The sequence below is a fragment of the Sorex araneus genome, chromosome X (genome assembly GCF_027595985.1).
Source record: "Sorex araneus isolate mSorAra2 chromosome X, mSorAra2.pri, whole genome shotgun sequence".
NCBI classification, from domain to species: Eukaryota; Metazoa; Chordata; class Mammalia; order Eulipotyphla; family Soricidae; genus Sorex; species Sorex araneus.
In genome coordinates this window covers 222,660,153-222,678,875 of record NC_073313.1, presented here as the reverse complement: position 1 = coordinate 222,678,875, position 18,723 = coordinate 222,660,153, and the positions used below count along the sequence as shown (strand labels likewise).

Below are 18,723 nucleotides of genomic sequence, written 5' to 3'. Positions count from 1 at the left end.
GCTCTTGCTTAGCTGCTGTGGAAAGTGAAAAATTAGTAAATTCATGACTTTTAGTCAAGGCAAGGTTTGTCAATAGGGCATTGATTTTCATGTTTGTAATTGTAGAGTATGAACAATATGGGTTCAAAAAAAAAACAACAAAAGGGAGTAAAATCTGCCTTTTACGAGTTTAAAAGATGTTAGGATCACAGTTTAAAATACTGAAATTGTTCAAGCATAATTTCTTTTTCCCAGAGACTCAATTTGACTAAATTGGCTGTATAAATGTAGTTACATAGTCACTGTCACCCCGTTGTTCATCGATTTGTTCGAGCGGGAACCAGTAACGTCTCTCATTGTGAGACTTGTTACTGTTTTTGGCATATTGAATACGCCACGGGTAGCTTGCCAGGCTCTGCCGTGCGGGAGAGATACTCTCATAGCTTGCCAGGCTCTCAGGGAGGGGTGGTGGAATCGAACACGGGCTGGCTGCGTGAAAGGCGAATGCCCTACTGCTGCGCTATTGCTCCAGCCCGTAGTTACATAGTAATGAAAAATTTACTAAAGGAACTTTTTTGAGGAGAGAGGTGGGCTCAAACCTGGGAGGCAGCATCAGAGCCTACTCTCAGGGAGTGAGGGGTGATGAGGATAGAACCTGGACAGCAACATGAAGGCAAGCACCGTGCTCACTGTACTATGGTTCCAGTTCCATGCTGAACAAACTTTAAAGTGACCACATTATGCCAGAGCAAAGCAGCAATGTTTTATTTAATTATCATGCAATAAATGTTAAGCTGACAAATCACTGGACGATTTCCTTGCCACGAGAAAGATTTTCTAGGGGAATGAGTTGCAGTCTTTCACATTTGTCAGATGACTTTTCATTTTTCTTTTCCATTTTTGCAATTCTGGATCCAAACTGCATGGCCCGTTTTGGCAGAAGTGCGGAGGCTGTCAATCCAAGTTCCAAGGCTGCAAGACGCAAAAGCAGCTTTTCACCAAGCCCACGGGGGAGAGTCAGGTTTGCTTTGACCCAGATTGGTTGAGAATTTAGGAAGGAGACAACATCTTCATCCAAGAAAGGAAATCTAAAATAGATAAATATAAATGCTGTCATTATTCTTTTTTAACATTCAATTAAAATTTCTAGTAAAGAATTATTTTTTTGAGTACTACTTCTCTAAAAGTCTGTTACATAACTTTACAGCTCAAATTTAATCACACTAAAAAAACTGTTTCATGTCTTTTAAAACAGATATTCTCCAAGACAAATATTGATAAATAGATGAAACAGACATATGGTGTCAAGAAATAATTTTGTTTCACAAGATATTTTTAGGAATGCCTAAAGTTGAAAACAAACATGGTTTAATTATTCAGTCTGTGCTTGCTCTCTATTAGATGCGAAGAAATTGTAATTTCAGGATGTGATACCTATACACAATTAACCTACAATTCTGTCCTTATAAAATACTTACTTAAATGGTAACAAAGATGTTTCATGTCACTTAAGTGGTAAGAAACTGGTGGACAGAATAAAGTATTATATATACAAACCTAGACTGGATCTATACCTACAAAAATGTCTAGAGACAAAGACAGATGCTATGTTACGGGAAGAGAAAGTCTGGAAATAGGGTCAACGTTCTTACTGGCAGGGGACCAAACATTTACAGTATTTCTGTGTAGTCTTAGAAACAGTAATGTTACTATTCTCTTGGAAAACTGTTGAGTAGGGATTTATGAGAAAATGAGTTCTCAGAAACAAGTGCCTCTCTGGCATTCCAGAGTTTTGCTTATCTGTGTTTGTAATACACAACTGATGTTATTGTTCTTACTGCTATTCATGAGAACAGCTACTAAACAAAATCCCAAATACCAAAAAAACAAAAACAAACAAAAAAACACAACCTAAAACACTTCATAGTCTATTGATTTCACAAAATCACTCAAAGCTTAGATAATCTGAATTACCTTGCTTCTTTTCCATGATCACCGATAACTCTATCATCACGACCAAGATTTCGAGAAGAAATTCGATCAATTTCCATCTTGATTTCCTTGTTCAATCCTTCCAGCCCACGTGTCTGAAAGCAGACATGATGACGAGAATAACCTGCAAGCTGCTCGTCTGCTCCAATTCCAGTTAGAACCACCTAGAGAGAAATCCATACAAAAACGTTATCTAGGATATGATACTGAAGGCAACAATGACAAAACATTAGGTCTATGAGATGTAAAATACCTATAAAATAAATTGCAAAGAAAATTCTAATCTTGGTGACAGGAGCTGGTACAGCAATGGAGATGTCTAATATCTAGGCTCGGATCCCAGCTTCACGATGCCCCAGACCTTGTGGGGCGCAGTCCCGAAGGCCTCAGGCACTACTGGGTTGCCTGGAGCATCCTTGGCTTAGAGACCAAGAATATGTACAAGTAGCACCGTACCCTCGGACCCTTGCACTGTACTGCTGCTCAGCTTGGGTGAAAATCATCAATGGGTTCCCAGATCTCCTGAGAGAGCCCTTTATCCCACATCAATTATAATCACAAAGATAACAGTTTCAAAAAACAAAAAACAAACAAAAAACACCCCAAAACACCTCAACTGGTAAGTTCTTAAGTTCAACCGAAATGCAAAAAGCCTTAATTTGATTTTAAAAGTCCCAATGTGCCATACCTTTGCACTACTCTGATACAATTTCACTTCATCCTGGGTGACCAGCCGACCAACACCTCTAGAAGCAAACCAGACTGCACAACCAATGCTGTCATCCAAAACTGTATCCAAAGGCCGAATCAAGTGGCATATTTGAGAGCTTCTTAAGTTTTGCAGTTCTTCCAGAGAAACATTAATTTCGATAAAATTCCAAATTCGAGAAGGGCTAACAGTTTTTAGTTCTTTTAGTCCTGCTCTTCCTGTGATTCGATCTGGGACATCAAATTGTTTATCAGGATCAGCAGCAGAGGATTCTTCTGAAGATGTTTTGCAATAGTTTTTCTGTTTACCCCCTTTTTGGTTACTGGTTGTTTCTTTACTCATGAAAGCCACATTAAGAAGATCAATCGGTTCATCTAAAGGGATATGTCGATCAGCGAGGGCTGCAAGAACCATGGAATCAATGCCTCCAGAAAAAAGGATTGCAACATTTGCTTTTTTATCGTGGGCTTCTAAAACTTCATTGGATGTCAGGATTTTGTCCCTAGGTAAACACAAGACACGTTTCTTGACTGCGGTACTCAGGACATCTATGAATTGCTGTACTGTTTGCATCGTGTGTCCATCAGTAAGAAAAGCTTTAAGTGTCTCTCTTGTAGGTGGGCGACTGGAAAGAACACTGCACTCAGGTGCAAATGGGGCTTGGGGTGACATCATATTTAAAGGGATGACAGGCTCACTAAGACACAGGTTAGCTTCATTTACTTCAACTGATACAAAGGGAGGCAAGTCTGCCGAGGGACGAAGCAGGGTACTAACATGCTCACTGACATCATTCTCCCCAGGAACAGACTTCCAGGGATACAATTTCAGAATCACACATCTGGAAACAGAAGCAGACTTGAGATCGATTCTGAAAATTCCAGATGCCGGAACTTCTTGCCACAGCTGGGTCCCACCAGATATGTGGGCACTCACAGAAGAGAGGCAGAAACTCTTCTCCGAATCACTAAAATGCCAAAGTAAACTACGACGACCAAAAAAATCCCTACCGAACCATAAATAGTGACTAGATGCTTGATAATATATAAAGGACCACGGACCCCGAACTTCTGAGAAGAGCGACAAGATATCACAGTCAGTCTTACATGCAGAAAGAAAACGAAACATTACTTGAGTATCATTCTCTTCAGCTTCAACCTTTACTCCACCAAAAACTTCTCCATTCCACAGGAACACATTGCCGCCTTCATCTTCCACAGGCTGGACAGTCAAATCCCCTCTCAAGTGAAGGACATGACCAGAAAATAAACACTGGTAGTGAACACTGGACTTTGACAACTGTTTACTACTATTGGGGCCTCTTCGACTAAGGTTAGACAGTAAACTTTCTTTCAAGTCTTTGCTGAAATGCTCAACAGAGAAGTTTACCACACAACAAATGCCACACATTTTACATGAAATCAAACTGACTATTTGGTGCTTTTGGTCTTCTCCAAGTTTTCGACTTCCTGGTACTCTTTTCTCAGATTATCCAACACATCTACAGAGATGGGAAAAAGAAATACCAAATAAAATTAATGCTTTTTTTTTTTCCTTTTGAATCACAGCCGGCAATGCTTAGGGGTTCCTCCTGGCTCTCTACTCAGGAATTACTCCTGGTGGTGCTCAAAGGACCATGTACTGCACCGGCCCTAAAGTTAATACTCTTGAGCTTTAACCAAGGCTAAATTAGAAACATAGGCTATTTAGAAAGAGCAAACTATTTCAATATACATGCACTGTATACTGCCACAATAACTGTAACAGGCTTCTAGTAAAGAATGGGGTTCTGGGGCTGGAGCAATAGCACAGCGGGTAGGGCGTTTGCCTTGTACGCGGCCAACCCGGGTTCAATTCCCAGCATCCCATATGGTCCCCTGAGCACCACCAGGAGTAATTCCTGAGTGCAGAGCCAGGAATAACCCCTGTGCATTGCCGGGTGTGACCCAAAAGGGGAAAAAAAAAAAGAATGGGGTTCTTGACTATGTGACTGAAACTTGACCATGATCAGCGTTGTAACTCTATCCCATGGTGTTTCAAAAAACAATAACAATAACAAAAAACCAAAACCAAAGGGGGGGTTCTTTCACAGGTATGTGTCTCAGTACTAGAACACATGCTTTGCATGTGAGGCCCTAGGGGAGGGGAGAATATATACATTTTTTGGACTTTGGGCCACACCTGGCAGTGTTCAGGGTTTACTCCTGGTGGGGCTCAGGACTGTATGAGGTGTGTGAGGTGCCAGGAATTGAATGCGGGCTGCGCACATGCAAGGTAAGTGCCTACCTGCTATTTTATCTCTATAGCCCCCTGTAGAGAACTTTTAGAAAAACAGTTTTGTTTGTTAAATGCTCATTTTGGTTTAGGCATGGGTTATGCACCTTATTTCTCTCTCTCTCCTCTCTTCCTCACATCACTCTCAGCCCGCTGCTCATCGATTTGCTGAAGCAGGCACCAGTGATGTCTCCATTGTGAGACTTGTTACTGTTTTTGGCATATCGAATACGCCACGGGGAGCTTGCCAGGCTCTGCCGTGCAGGCGAGATACTCATTTACTTAGTTTAAATCCTACAAGACTTTGTATAGTCTAAAATACTTCACTCAAAATCACAAAGGTAGAAAGTGCTGAATAGTTATTCATATCTAGTATCTAAGACACAAACACACCGTGTTAGCACATTTCAAGTATTAATTTTTTTTTTCATCTAGCATTTTCATCTTTGGAAAGCTAATTTGTAGAAAATAAAACAACCGTACTGCGTTATTAACAGGTATCCCAATACCCAACCTTCACCTACAAAAACATTCAGATACAAATACTGTAGACTCTACCATAAATCTCAGCTCTCCCTCCTTGGAAATTAGAACTCAAATAAAAAAACATTTTAAAATATAATGGATCCTTCCCTCCCTTCCCTCTTTGCTATGCCCAGGGGCTACTCCTCGTTTGGTGGTCGGGAATTCCCTTAGTGTCAGGGCTCCATCAGGGAAAAGGTGCCCTCAGCCCTTCATCTATCTTCATGGCTTCACAGAATGATTATTTTGCTGCTGTCGACAGGTTACTATTTATTTTTTAGGAAATTTATTTTAGGGGCTGAAGCAATAATACAATGGGTAGGATGTTTGCCTTGCATGTGGCTGACCTGGGTTCGATCTCCAGCATCTCATCTGGTCCCCTGAGCAGCGAATAACCCCTAAGCACTGCCAGATGAGGTCCCAAACCAAAAACAAACAGCATTTTCACTAAAGAACCATCTATCATGAATTTCTATAGAAAGATCACTGTTAACGCATTAAAAAAAACAAAAACACAAAAACAACCAACTTACTTTTGCTTTCAGAAAATATTTCTGTTCGGTCCCCAAGAAAGAATATGCTGCTGTTCTGCTGCTGCCTATACACTCTCTGCAAAACATAATTTAGGCTCATATTATGATTTGACCTAAAAATCAGCAAAGGTCAAAACTCTAAACTCTAGCATCACTTCTCCTTGAGCTTCACTAACATGTACAGAACAATACTTGAGCAGATGCACGTAAACAAAACACACCCCACTATCCTAACATCTAGAAACTGCTACCATTAACACTGAAGAAACACTTTTCTCTCTGCAGTTTTACTAAAACTATTATTTTTCTGGAACACCTAAAATTATTATACATAACTATCGATCTATAATATGTTATTAATAAAAAACATATTGAGAACATATTTTCTTACTCGCAAGCATTCCCTTATAATACTACTGTACGGGTAAAACACATTACAGCTTATTGGGGAGGGTCTGGGGAAACAGCACAGTTAATGGAGCACATGTTCTGCATGAGAGCTCTGGGTTTGAACCCCAGCACCACATGGTTACCTGAGCACCTTGGGGAGTGGCCCCGGCACGTCGCCAGCCTCCAGAGCGCCACTGAATGTGTTCCCCCTAACAAAAGAGTGTATTTGGAAAAGTTCTCAAGTTGTAAACATTTGTTACCAACTTTTCAGTATCACACATCAATTCGGGGATGAATTTCTGCATTTTCAGAGGAATGAACCTCTTTTAACCAAATCTTTGTGCAATCCCAAGATTCCTTCCTGGATCTTAATTACTATAAACAGAAAGGAGTCAAATAGTTACATAATTTCCAGGCACTGACAGAAAATGTCAATCTGCTCTCTCGGAAGCTTATATAACTTCCAATGTCCACTAGTGATGGCATTAAAAATGTTGGTTTTTAATAATCTTCAAAATGCTTTAAAGCAAAATAATTTCTTCCTAAACTTTAAAATGGATATTTTGATATTATAACTACACATAACACAGTATCTCTTTGTTTACTGATAAATGAATGGAAGTTAACATCAACTATGTTAAACATAGAAGATTTGGTTAAAATTATTTTAGAAAAGGGGTGCAATTTACCCACTATTCCCCACATTATTCGTGTCCATTTGGGGTAGTTTCTCTTTTCTTTCCATATACTTATAATTATTTCAAATGTAAACACCAAATTAAAAAAAATTACCATTATTGGTTACAGCTCTGATATATCATAGTAAAAGTAGTATCACTGGTTTAAGAGCAATGTGAGCCTTAACTGCTTTTTTCAAGCGTGTATTTATTCTCTCTCTCTTGCTCTTTCCTCCCTCACACATCTTCAAAAAAAAAAAAAAAAAAAAACTACTTCGCTTCACACACACAAAAAAACCAAACTGGGAATACAGACCATTTGTTTATTACTACATGCTTAAATGTATAATGTATAATGTATAAGCAAGTATCACTTGAGCTTTATTCAATTTGTCCACTAGTTTTTCCTCAAATAAATACTTTATCTGACCTTAAAACAAAACAAAACGAAACGAAACAAAAAGAAGTAATGTAAGCTGCATTTCAAGTCTTGGACACTTTTCACATTTCCAATTTACCTACAAAAGATGCTGATGGGCTGGCAAGCTGGAATAGGGAATAAGGTGCTTGCCCTGCACATAGTTCACCCCAGTTCGATGCCCAAGACCACAAATACCATTCTCTAAGTACCACTGGGAGTGGTCCCCTGCCAAAAATTCTTTAGAAACTTTTTTTTAAAAAGGCATCATGAATTACAAGGCTATTCAGAGTTGAGTTTCAGGCACACAATGTTCCAACACCAATCCTAACACCAAGGTCAACTTCTTTCCTCCCATGTTCCCAGGTTCCCAGCAACCCCCAGCCTGCCCCCTAGAAAGGTACATTTCTAAGTTTGGTTGTTAGATTTTGGGTCTCATGCTTTTCAGTTTTAACTCTGTGGTTCAGAAACAGATATACATCACCTCTATAACAGGTGTCTGAGGCACCTGTTACTTCATAAGAATAAGATCTTTTCTAATTCCTCTGTTTCTTTCCTTCCCTGTCATCTCAGTTCTACAATACAGGTGTTTAATGGAAAAAATGTTTAAGACTGAAATCTTGATATTCTAAGCACAAATATAATACAAACTTTTAATGTCACTCTTGTAACTTAATAATTACTTAATAATGATATAATCAAACCTTCCCACATACTAATCAGAATTACTCTAACAACTCACCCGGTTCTTCCTCAGATTCGAAAGCTCATCCACAACAACTTTTTGTTCTTTAATCTATTAAAACAAAAGAAAAGATCTTAGAGGTTCCCAATGTTCAAGTGAAGATCCTTTAAAATAAGAGACTGGATAAGGGGGCTATCCTAAATCACTGCCTAAATAGGGAGTAGGTGATTATATAACCTTTTCAAAAGCAGCCCACTAGGGGCGCAGGTGGGAGAAAGCTGAAGAAGTGACGTGACTTGATAAACGTTAAGCCATGTCTTGATACCGAGCATTCTTGCAAAGGCCACAGCTGCTACACATGATTTATAGAGATGTAAGATATAAGCAAAGTTTATACCTCTAAAAAAAAATACACCCAAAGCAACACCAGCCTAAACAATAAAAGGCAAAAGGGATGTGAGCTAGGCTACTTCAGTCCTGCCTTTCAATACCAATACTTTCTTCATATTTATACAGTAAATGGTTCAGACAAGAGATATAAAAATGCCTTCCCGAGGCAGTATGGCAGACATATCCCTTTCCATCTTGCATTTCCGTTCTTTGCAGCTGAAAGACCGGAGTGAGGGCACTTTGCACTGGTTTACACTGGCATCCTTTGTTAAGTGTCCCAAGGAGTGGAAGCTAAAATTTTCTTTCTCAAGTACAGTTACTGTGTTTATGACTACACTGGTGCCCCTAGATGCAGATTTTATCTCTGCCCTATATCACACAACTTGGGGTCTGCCGCATAGAAAATGGGAGCTGCCGCAGCAGTGATCAGAATGGACTGCATAACGTGGAAACGGATGCCCGGCAACAAGGGGGCGGCCCCTCCCAGCCTCTCCAGTTGCGGTGATGCAGACTAGATCGCGCTGGATTTCCAGACGGAATGTGTACAAGCCCCGTCCGATTTAATATCTGAATATAGCTTTCCCACTTATTTTCTAGGAATGGCAGAATCGTCCCCATCTTCGATCGCTGGAAAGTTCTATTCATGACAGTTAAGATGTACAGTATATTGCCTCTTCTTCCTGGGTGGTGGTGGTGGGCGGGGGACTGGGGGGGGGAGGGAGGAGTGAATAGATGCGGGGTTTTTTTTTTTCTGGATTATTTTAATACAGAACATTCGATTCTCTAGCTCTAAGCGGCAAGCAAGTGGAAGGAAGGCAAAGATTAACGAAGATGGGAACAGGATGAACACCAAGATAAACAACACGGTGATGGGAGGGCGTGACAATGCGAAAGGAACCTCAGAAGCACCAAGGTCTCCGATGACGTCAAGGTTGTTGCCCACCTCCCGGGGCCTGGGCAGCGGCCATTGTCTGAGATTGCGAATATTTGGGGCGGATTTCGGGGAGTCGCCATTTCTGAGAATGTGTGAAGAGAAAAGCAAAGCAAAACAAAACCCCCGCCCCCCGCCACACCTCTGTCTCACTGCCCCCTAGATCTCATCTTGACCTCATCTCAGCCATCTCCCTTTAACCGGAGTCTGCCGGGGCTGTGAATAGAAAGGATTAATAATCTCTCTTTCTCTCTCTCTCTCTTTTTTTTTTTTTTTTTTTGCTGGCAAAACCCAAGCCTGTCCGTGCTAGGAAGACGGAGCCTCGGCGGGGCCGATCGACGCCATGTCTTCCGTCTCCGCCTCCCGGTTTTCAAGCCCACGCACTCACCCGATTGCTAAGATCTTCCCTGCGCGCGGCCGTGCAGCTCGCGGCGACCTGCCCCGCGCCGTTCTGCTGGCGAAGTCCGCGGCCCGGCATGTCCACAGTGAGCGCAGGGGGAGCGGGATGACAGAAAGACCTGCAGACGCTCGGCAGCCTCCGCAGCAAGCTCTGCTCGCAGAGCAACGCTCGCCGGGGGCGGCCGCCTCACTTCCGGGGCCGGGTGCTTCCGGTGATTCCCACCAATAGAATCGCGCCCTCCCCGGCGGCGCCTGCGCACTCCGGATTTAATGCGGCTTGGGCGCACAATGGCTTATTTATTTATTTATTTATTTATTATTCGTTTATTTATTTATCTATTTATTATACCTTTAAAAGGTATTTTAAATCGAATCACTGTGAGATGACCCTTACAAAGCCGTTCTTGCTTCGGTTTCAGTCATACAGTGTTGCAACACCCATCCCTCCCCCAGTGAACATTTCCCAGCCACAGGGTCTCCAGGGTCCCTCCCATCACTTCCCACTCCTCACCCCGCCTGTCTCTCTGTGCGTCCCTGAACTGCCCCCTAGCGGTGCTAAGTGTAGAAAGGTTCTCGAGGGTTCTGTTCATCGCATCCAGTCTCCTTGTGAGTTTTATGCGCCCCCCAGTGGTAAAATAAAGAATAGAACCAACGATGAAATAACCACTTTGTATTTGATATATAGACCAAAGCTTGAAGCTGCGCACAGATTAAAGAGATACATTGGTGGCACAGAAACTATAAAAATTTGATAAAAATAGTCTTTAAAAACAACGTTAACAGAAGCCAACTAATAGGAATGGTAGGCAAATGAGTCATTTTTCAGCTTACACCGCAGGCTGAATTATGAGTGGGTGCCTTGCAATATTTGCCATATTCCTATAAGAAAAAGTACTAAAAATCTTCAGCAGAAAAAAAGACTGATTATTTAATTTGTGTGTGCATGTGTGTGTGTGCGTGTGTGTGAGTGTATCTGTGCACACATGCTCTGGCATATGCCAGGGATGAAACCATGGCCTTATAAATTGGTGGATATTTTCAGTGCTTAATTTTCTATTGACCACTTTCTTACAATGCCATTGGGATAAAGATTAACATGGATACCTTTGTCTTGTATAGATGCAAATAATTTTTGTAACTTCACAGATTATGACTTGTTATTCTGTAAAACGTTATTAATCAGTTTTGTAGCTAATCCCCAAATTCTAAAATTTCTTCATTAATATATGCCTAGCTTCTCATAATCTCTGAATTGATGTTTGTCATCTTACTGGGTTTCTCATTAACTGAATTTGAGTGAAACTTGGGCATATGTTCATTTTTACATATCATGAGAATCATGATTTTATATTTTGAAAATTATACTTTTACTTTGAAAATACATTTCCATGGAGATGCCCAAGTGAACTCAGTGTGGAACCAATCTTTTTGGCTGAGGAATGTCCCTCATGAGTTACATAAACCCCATATAACTTTTATCAGCTCTTAGATTAAATTCAAAGTGGCTATAGAACTAAGTCTGTTTACTTTTCCTTTCTTCTTACCGCAATATTTTAAGTTCCTGATTAGTGCACGATTGATAACTTATTCAATGTTGATAATGGTAATGATTGGGAATTCAGTTTTATAATCTAACCATTTGGTGGTACCTCTTGGATGATGAGGTACTAGTCTTTAAGATTATGACAGAGAATCTGATGCTTTTTTTATATTTGCTTGTTGTGACCTAAAATGAATAACTTTGTGCTGGATGGAAAAGGGAAAAGCTTTTTGTGATCTGAGCTGGTGAGATTTTGTGTTTCTGTGACTACTTTCAACCTTGGGTTTTACAACCTTTAGGTTGTAAAACTAAAACTAGTAGCTCACTCTGTCAGCCTACACTTTATAACAGCCTCCTTATCTGCTGTGGAAATATAGAATGTTTCCTTACCTCTGGAGAGTTTCAGTAGGTTTCCACTGACACATTTCTTAAATCAAGGAAGCTAGTCCCAATTGGTTTACAAACATTAATATATACTGGTATAAATTCCCCAAATTAGAAAGATCCAGAGTTTCTAACAGTTTAAAAGTGCTAGACTTCTCCCCCCCACACACACACACCTTTATTTAAAACCATGGTTTACAAAGTTGTTCATGATGATTTGTTACAGGCATTCAACATTCTAACACCAATCCCATCACCACTGTCACCTTTCCTCCACTATTGTCTCCATTTTCTCAATCACCACTCAGGCCTAACCCCTAGGTCCACAGTAATTTATTTAACATTGTTTGTTACTACTGAATTGCTAATGGAATGATCAAAAAATATTTTCATAAAAGAAAATTTGTGAAAATTGTTGTATCTCACCATAGGGACATAAGTCCTTGTTTAAGGATTTACTAAGCTTTTGTTGCAAGGTAAGACTTCTGTGTTAATGTTTTTGCTAGTTAAGATTAGTTGGTTTTCACTTTACATTCTTACAGTCTTCTTGCCTGCAGTAATTGTCTATTTTCTGGAACCTTTGCAACAACAGTATCTGCAGCTAGAAGCATCTGTGTTTTGAGGAGAAGCTCTTGGTCAGCTGCCTATTGTAGCTTCCTAGTTTCATGCTTGATGATTTTGTTCTCTATTTTGTGACTTTGTAACCTTTGTGACTTTGTAACCACCCAACTCTGTTATATTTTCTTTTCTTTCCTTTCTCTAGCTTAATCTTCCTAGTCCATTTTGTAATTGTCCATTTTAACTGATGTCTGCCTTTTCCCAGGCTCTCTGAACATACTTTATATGCGCCCTGTGTGGGAATTTGAGAATGAACTTAGTGAGTGGCATGCATTTGAAGGACATAGCCAGCCTGCTTACTCTGAGTGCATGACGCATTAACCAAAGCCTGGTTCTAATCAATAGCATCTCTGATAAAGATCAGCTTTTATGCGTGAGACTTGAAGAGGCAGGCAACACAGCCAACCTCAATAAAGACCTGAACACCATATTGGTGATGTTAGCCTAAAAGCTGGATTGATAATTTTGGTTTAAGGAAAGAACAATTATATTTATAAAATTATATGTGTAAAATTATATGTATAAAATAACAATTATATTTCCTCTGGTTTATCCATGTTAAATAAGATGCGGGTACATGTTCTTTATTATTATTGTTGTTGTTGTCGTTATGATTATTATTTTGAGTCACTGTAAGACAGATTCTTACAAAGCTTTTCATAATTTTCAGTCATAGTATTCTAACACTCATCCCTCCACCAGTGTACATTTCCCAGCACCAGTGTCCCAATTTCCCTCCCATCACCCTCTCCACACCCTCTATGGTAGGCACTTTCTCTCTCTCTCTCTCTCTCTCTCTCTCTCTCTCTCTCTCTCCAGAACCAGTGTTCCAATTTCCCTCCCATCACCATCTCCACACCCTGTATGGTAGGCAGTTCTCTCTCTCTCTCTCTCTCTCTCTCTCTCTCTCTCTCTCTCTCTCTCTCTCTCTCTCCTTTTGGGCATTGTGGTTTGCAATACAGATACTGAAAGGTTGTCATGTATATCCCTTTACCTACTTTTAACACTCGGTTCTTGTCCAGTGTGATTACCTCTAACTATTATTGTCATACTGGTCCTTCTCTATCTTAACTCCTGTCTACCCCACACATACTAGTGGTAGATTCCAACTATTGACAAGTCCTCCTAGCCCTTGTTTTTCCTGGCCTTGGATATTAGTCTTCTATTATATATTTTTATATAGCACAAATGAGCAGAGTCATTCTATATCTGACCCTGTCCTTCTGACTCATTTCACTCAGCATGATACTCTCCATGTTCATCCACTTATAAGCAAATTTCATGACTTCATTTTCCTTGCACGTGGCCGACCCGGGTTTGATTCCTTTGCCCCTCTCAGAGAGCCTGGCAAGCTATCAAGAGTATCTCGCCCGCATGGCAAAGCCTGGCAAGCTACCCGTGGCATATTCTATATGCCAAAAACAGTAACAACAATGGACAATGGACAGTGGAGACGTTACTGGTGCCCTCTTGAGTAAACTGATGAGCAATGGGATGACAGTGATACAGTGACAATTCTTTAAAAAATGTCACTTATCCCAAGGGCCCAAAAACACTATAAAAAAGATGTTTGTACTTGTTATTCACTGTGTACTATTCAAAAGAGCCATTATTTAGAAAAAACCCAAGTGTCTAAGGACAAATGAGTAGTTAAAAGAATTGTGATATATACACACACAATGGAATACTACTGGGCTATACAATATTAAATTCCGCAATTTGATGGTTTGTAGATAGAACTAGAGGGTATCATGCTGAATAAAGGGAGTCAGAGGAAGGGGGACAGTTACAGAATGAGTTCTCTCATATGTGGAATATAAAGGAACATAATAAGGGAATAGCAAACAGCCAAAAGTAACAGCATGGGAAAGTTGGCCTCAGCTTACCTAGGTGCTTGGTGGATAAGAGGAATTCTTGGGACATTGGTAGAGGACAGTCTGGTATGGCATTGGAACAATGTATGCATAAAATTATCAATAATAGTATTATATATCACTGCACCACAAAAAACCAACAAAAATGCCTTTCAAATATTTATTGGGATTGCTTTATCTATGTATTATTTTTAGTGGAATAGACCTCTTAATAATCCTTATCTCTATACATATACATGGAATTTATTACCATTGCTTAATATATTGTTCTATGTATTTAAAAAATTTCTTATAAATTTTGTTATACAGCTCTTTTACCTACTGTGTTAAATTTATTCATACATATCTAATTCTTTTGGAAGGACTAGTAATAGAATTGCTTTCTTAATTTATTACTATTTATTATTTGAAGAACTGCAATACATTTTTGTGTATTGATTTTTTTTGAGTGTGTATTGATTTTGTAACATGCTATTTTCCTGTACCCATTGTTTCAAATAACCTGCTAGTGGAGTCTTAGGGTTTTATATATATATATATATACATATATACATATATATATTAATATATCCTCTAAAAACAAACCTGTTTTATTTTTAGAAAAAACCTGTAGAAAAAAACTGATAATTTTGCTTCTTTTCCTATCTGAATTTTTTTTTATTTCTTGTTCTTGTCTTCCCCATTGAGAACATCAGTTTTATACCAGCACTCGCTACGTGGAAAACAGAGTAGGGATTTGTTGAGTTCAACACAGTGCACTGCCCAGCAGCCTGAGCTGGAATCAGCCATTACCAGAGGGAACCACGCCCAGTGGGTGAAGTCAGGCTGCCAGGGCTGAGGTGGCCTTGCCTCCCCCACCACCCAGCTCCTCCAGCAGGTTTGTCCTAATAGAATTCTTATATACAAACGGCAACCAATTCTTTCTGATATTTTAATATTTCTCTAAATGGCACGGAATCAACTCTCCTATAAGAAGGCAGAGAATGGAGGAGTCATTTAGGAAATAAAGTCCAATCTTATGCTTAGAAGAGACACACTCAAGCTCATGATAAATACCATTTCAGAGTTTAAGATGTGAAGACAACTGCATAGTCTAATGTAGAACTAAGATATTCAGTTTAGCATTTGAATTAAGAAAATAAGCTCCCACAGATGAAAGCAATTTTTTCTTTTTTTATTTAGAATGAAGGGAAGCTCTTCAGACATTCAAGTGATAAAACGTAGGCCCTTCAATCTCTACTGCTTAGCATGATGCCTGTCAGGCATTCCAATATTTGTCAGATTCAACGGAAATAAGTTTGGTAGTCATCAAAAACCATTTCACAATTTTGTTCATTGAACTGTTCTATGATAAAGGTCAGTGTTCAAATAGTCCCTGGTCTGCTATCATCTATCTCTGTACTAAAAAGCGATGTGACTCTGGATCAATCATTAAATTCTTTGTCCTCATTGAGCTATGATTGGTAAATTTTTAGCATGAGAACTTTAGAATATCTCCTCCCCCCTTTCTTTTGGCTTGTGCTTATGTGTGTGTGAATGAATTTCTTATTCTATCAATCGATAAAAAGGTTTAAAAAACTATCAATGGATGAGCCTAGGAACTTAGATAAAAAGGTCATAATCATTAGCTAACCAACAGATAACACCAAAAAACTTTTGCAGATTTTCTTAAACAGTGTTCTAGCAATCACAGATTTAACATCAAATTTTTTATTATAAAAAAGTGAATATAAAAAGTAAAATAAATGGTGATTCAGTAAAATTTAAAAAAGTAAAATAAATTAAATAACATATTTTACTTTAATAAATATATCAAAAAGATTTTCATTTTATCCTGAATTATAGAAACATTAATATTTTGATTTATTTTATAGTCTTCAAATCAGTTACATAATTTATAGCACATCTCAATTTATAAGGCATATTTCAAGGGCTCAATTTCCACATTCAGGTCCTCTGACTTAATAGAGTGCAAATATTAAAGGCTAACATGATGGCCTAATGACCTTAAAATTACTATTGTTTCCTTAAGAGGAGCATAAGTTTTACCTCCTCCTCCTCCTTCTTTTTGATATTTTTCTTTTTAAAAAGATGATTTTATTTATTTATTCATTTGTTTATACTCATCATTTTTATTACTTCAAAACTTACCAAGGATTGTACACATGGTTGCAGAGAACAAGAGAACACACACTTCATTAAAAAAATTTTTTTGGTTTTGGGGCCACACCTGGTAATGCTTAGAGATTACTCCTGGCTCTGCACTCAGAAATCACTCCTAGTATTCAAGGGACCATATTGGATGCTGGAAATTGAACTCAGGCTGTCTGTGTGCAAGGCAAATACCCTACCCACTGTACTATCTCTCCAGACCAGAGACCACACACTTCATTATGTTCCAGGTAATTCCAAACAGAGTTGGCACGTGGAGCGGTTACCTCAGACTTGCCAAGCATACTGAGCTCTCTCAGCTCCCATTATCTTTCCTTGATCTATGGATTGGCGAATTAGATAAGAGGATCTGTAGGGTATCTTCCATTTCTGATACTAAAACTGTGATTCTGTCAAGGATCTTCCATAAAGGAGACACTGAATGTTGTGAGTGTTATGTTGGTTATTTGTGTACACCTTGTCCTATTTCATAAGTGTCTGAGCGTATCTGTAAAAATAAGGAAAAATTATTTTAAAAAAAAAGCAAAGAAGGGACGGTGGCTAAAAAGAAGGAAGAGGAAGGGAAAAGAAGAGAATTGGGAAAAGAGAGAGAAAAGGAAAAATAATTGGAGAAGGGTCAAATGTCAGAAATGCCTTCATTATTTTGTAATTATTTCTGGTGTCAAATGAACTTTCAAAAAGAAGGCTTAGTTGTTGGGCTCAGTGTTCTTTTAAGCTACAAAGTACATTTTAGAGCAGATCATGTCCTGAGAACCCCTTAGACTGTGGACTTATTTACATGTGGAACAGGCCTAACAGACCTTGGGCTTTGTGATCACAGCATTGTAAACTGTAAAGGTCACACCACAATGAGAATGACCAAGCACAAAGTCTGTAATTATCTCCCTGGATTTTCATGATAGTCAATGACATCTAGAAGCCTATGATATTAATACAAATATATCTCAACTTGTACATTTTAGAGATTTGAGTGAAATCTTAATGGTTTAAGAAGTACTCTGTTGAAAGTCCAGTATTACAAACAAAGTGGAGAAATTAAAGTAGAGATGCTTCTGCTTTTAGACAAATTTCTAGTTTGGAGTTGAATCATGACATAAACCTCCACAGGATAAATCATAGAAGGAGTAAACTTACTATGATCAAAAATAGGAATTTTCAATGTAGTTTCACGGCAGCTGAACTAATTTATTTATTTACTTATTTGTTTATTTTTGCTTTTTGGGTCACACCTGGCGATGCACAGAGGTTACTCCTGGCTTTGCACTCAGGAATCACTCCTGGCAGTGCTCAGGGGACCATATGGGATGCTGGGAATCAAACCTAGGTCAGCTGTGTGCAAGGCAAATGCCCTATTCGCTGCGCTATCACTCTAGCCCCGTCAGCTGAACTAATTTAGACCTTGGTCAAACAGGATTGCTTTTGTTGGTCTATTAGTTGAGCTCAGTAAATCAGTTGTGCTATTTCCTTCCATAGATTCAAACACACCGTAGGTGATTTTGTTCCTCTGTGAACAACTCTCTATTCTTAACTTTAATTCAGTTCTCTCTTTGGAAATTGGCCTATTTTAACAAAAACTTCTGCTTCACTGACAAGTGCTTCATGTGTCCCAGGCTGAATTGGTTGCCACTGAACCTGCTCTGCTTCCAGGATATTGTATCTTCAATAAATGGTATGGTTATCCACCCAGTTACTCAAGTTTGAAACCCTGACTCATTTAGTATCTCTACCTCCCACACCTCTGAAATGATCAAGACTCCTTATCTATCTGATATAACATTTTAATATATTTCTCTCTATTCAACTTGGCTCACACCATGTTAGTCTATATCATTTCTCCTGTTTTCTCCAATAACTTGATCTTTTCTATATCCAACAGTCACTTTTGACTACAAACACTGTGAACTTTTAAAAAATATATCTGTTTGAATCCAGTATTCCATATGGTTCCCCTGAGCACCACCAGAACCCTAAGTGCAGAGCCAGAGGCAACTCCTGAGCCAAATATATAATATATATTACATATGTTATATTATATGTTATATAATAAATAATAGACTATATTATATTATAAATTATATTATAATATAATATATTGGACTGGAGCGATAGTACAGCAGGTAAGGTGCTTGCCTTTCATGCGGCCGACCCGGGTTCAATTCTTCTGTCCTTTTCCGAGAGCCCGGCAAGCTACCGAGAGTATCCTGCCCACATAGCAGAGCCTGGCAAGCTACCTGTG

At 39.1% G+C, this 18,723-nt stretch overlaps 2 protein-coding genes across 2 annotated transcripts; both read right to left on the bottom strand.

Annotated features, from left to right (window-relative positions):
* Positions 1–717: 717 nt before the first annotated feature.
* On the bottom strand, positions 718–6,085 carry ASNSD1 (asparagine synthetase domain containing 1). Its single transcript, XM_004601387.2, has 4 exons — positions 6,010–6,085; positions 2,660–4,181; positions 1,954–2,135; positions 718–1,067 (listed from the first exon to the last, which is right to left on the bottom strand). The coding sequence occupies exons 2-4, from the start codon at positions 4,088–4,090 to the stop codon at positions 782–784; spliced, it is 1,899 nt and encodes a 632-aa protein (XP_004601444.2). The 5' UTR covers positions 4,091–4,181; positions 6,010–6,085; the 3' UTR covers positions 718–781.
* Positions 4,111–9,978, bottom strand: ASDURF (ASNSD1 upstream open reading frame). The gene is made up of 5 exons (XM_055121255.1): positions 9,889–9,978; positions 8,237–8,290; positions 6,543–6,608; positions 6,010–6,085; positions 4,111–4,181 (listed from the first exon to the last, which is right to left on the bottom strand). Exons 1-5 carry the CDS (start codon positions 9,976–9,978, stop codon positions 4,111–4,113), a joined length of 357 nt encoding a protein of 118 aa, XP_054977230.1.
* Positions 9,979–18,723: the final 8,745 nt, after the last annotated feature.